This window comes from Sphaeroforma arctica (genome assembly GCF_001186125.1).
Source record: "Sphaeroforma arctica JP610 unplaced genomic scaffold supercont1.930, whole genome shotgun sequence".
In the NCBI taxonomy this organism is placed as follows: domain Eukaryota; class Ichthyosporea; order Ichthyophonida; genus Sphaeroforma; species Sphaeroforma arctica.
The window spans coordinates 28,021-28,806 of NW_014039628.1; the positions used below are offsets into that span (position 1 = coordinate 28,021).

The 786-nt window shown below is 45.5% G+C and overlaps 1 protein-coding gene across 1 annotated transcript; it reads right to left on the reverse strand.

The window, feature by feature from the left end:
* Positions 1-100: 100 nt before the first annotated feature.
* On the reverse strand, positions 101-473 carry SARC_09302 (hypothetical protein; the record flags this gene model as incomplete). Its single annotated transcript, XM_014296691.1, has 2 exons — positions 101-130; positions 216-473. The coding sequence occupies 2 exons, from the start codon at positions 471-473 to the stop codon at positions 101-103; spliced, it is 288 nt and encodes a 95-aa protein (XP_014152166.1).
* Positions 474-786: the final 313 nt, after the last annotated feature.

The following is a 786-nucleotide window of genomic DNA, read 5'->3' on the forward strand; positions in this document are numbered from 1 at the left end:
GTGTGTGTGTGTGTGTGTGTGAATAAACGAACAACAACCACCTCAAGAACAAGATAACACATGTATTTAAATACAACCGCTACACACACGGAGACCCTGTTCATCGTGAGATCGAGCCTTTTCTACACCCCTACACTCCTTCAAACCACACACATGCACATACGCTCATACCTACCGCTCATATATACACAAACTCATACACGCCACATACATACCAGTTCTAGTACAGCATCTCGATACTGAACGACAGTATACGCCGCCTCTCTATCCACACAACTCAGCATGTGATGCGGCACTCCCACCGTCTCCTTTGTTGTGACCTTGTTCGTTGTGCGATCAAGCCCTTTGTACACCTGCATAGAGTCACACGAAATCACTTCCCCATTGAATTGCCGAGCCAGGTCTATGGCAAGCTGTGATTTACCTACACCCGTGGCGCCGAGTAAGGCTATGACAGAGTGGGGTAGTGACATTGTAAGGGCGTGATGTACTCACACGAAAGTTTTCCGTTTAGGTTATAAGGAGGTCATACTTGGTTGGTTGTTCTGTGTGTGTGACTATGGTGAGTATCAATAGTATATACGATATGATTATAGGAAAGTGTTGTGCTTGGATTAGAATGGCTAGAACAGAGTGTGGGAGTGACAGTACATAGACACAACACTATCACACGTTAGTGTTTTGTACAGTTTTCATGCGTGTGTGTGTGGTGACAAATGTTCTGGACAGGCTCACCAAGGCAAGAAGCATTCGGGAGTACTATGCTATGTACTGTGTGTTGCGACT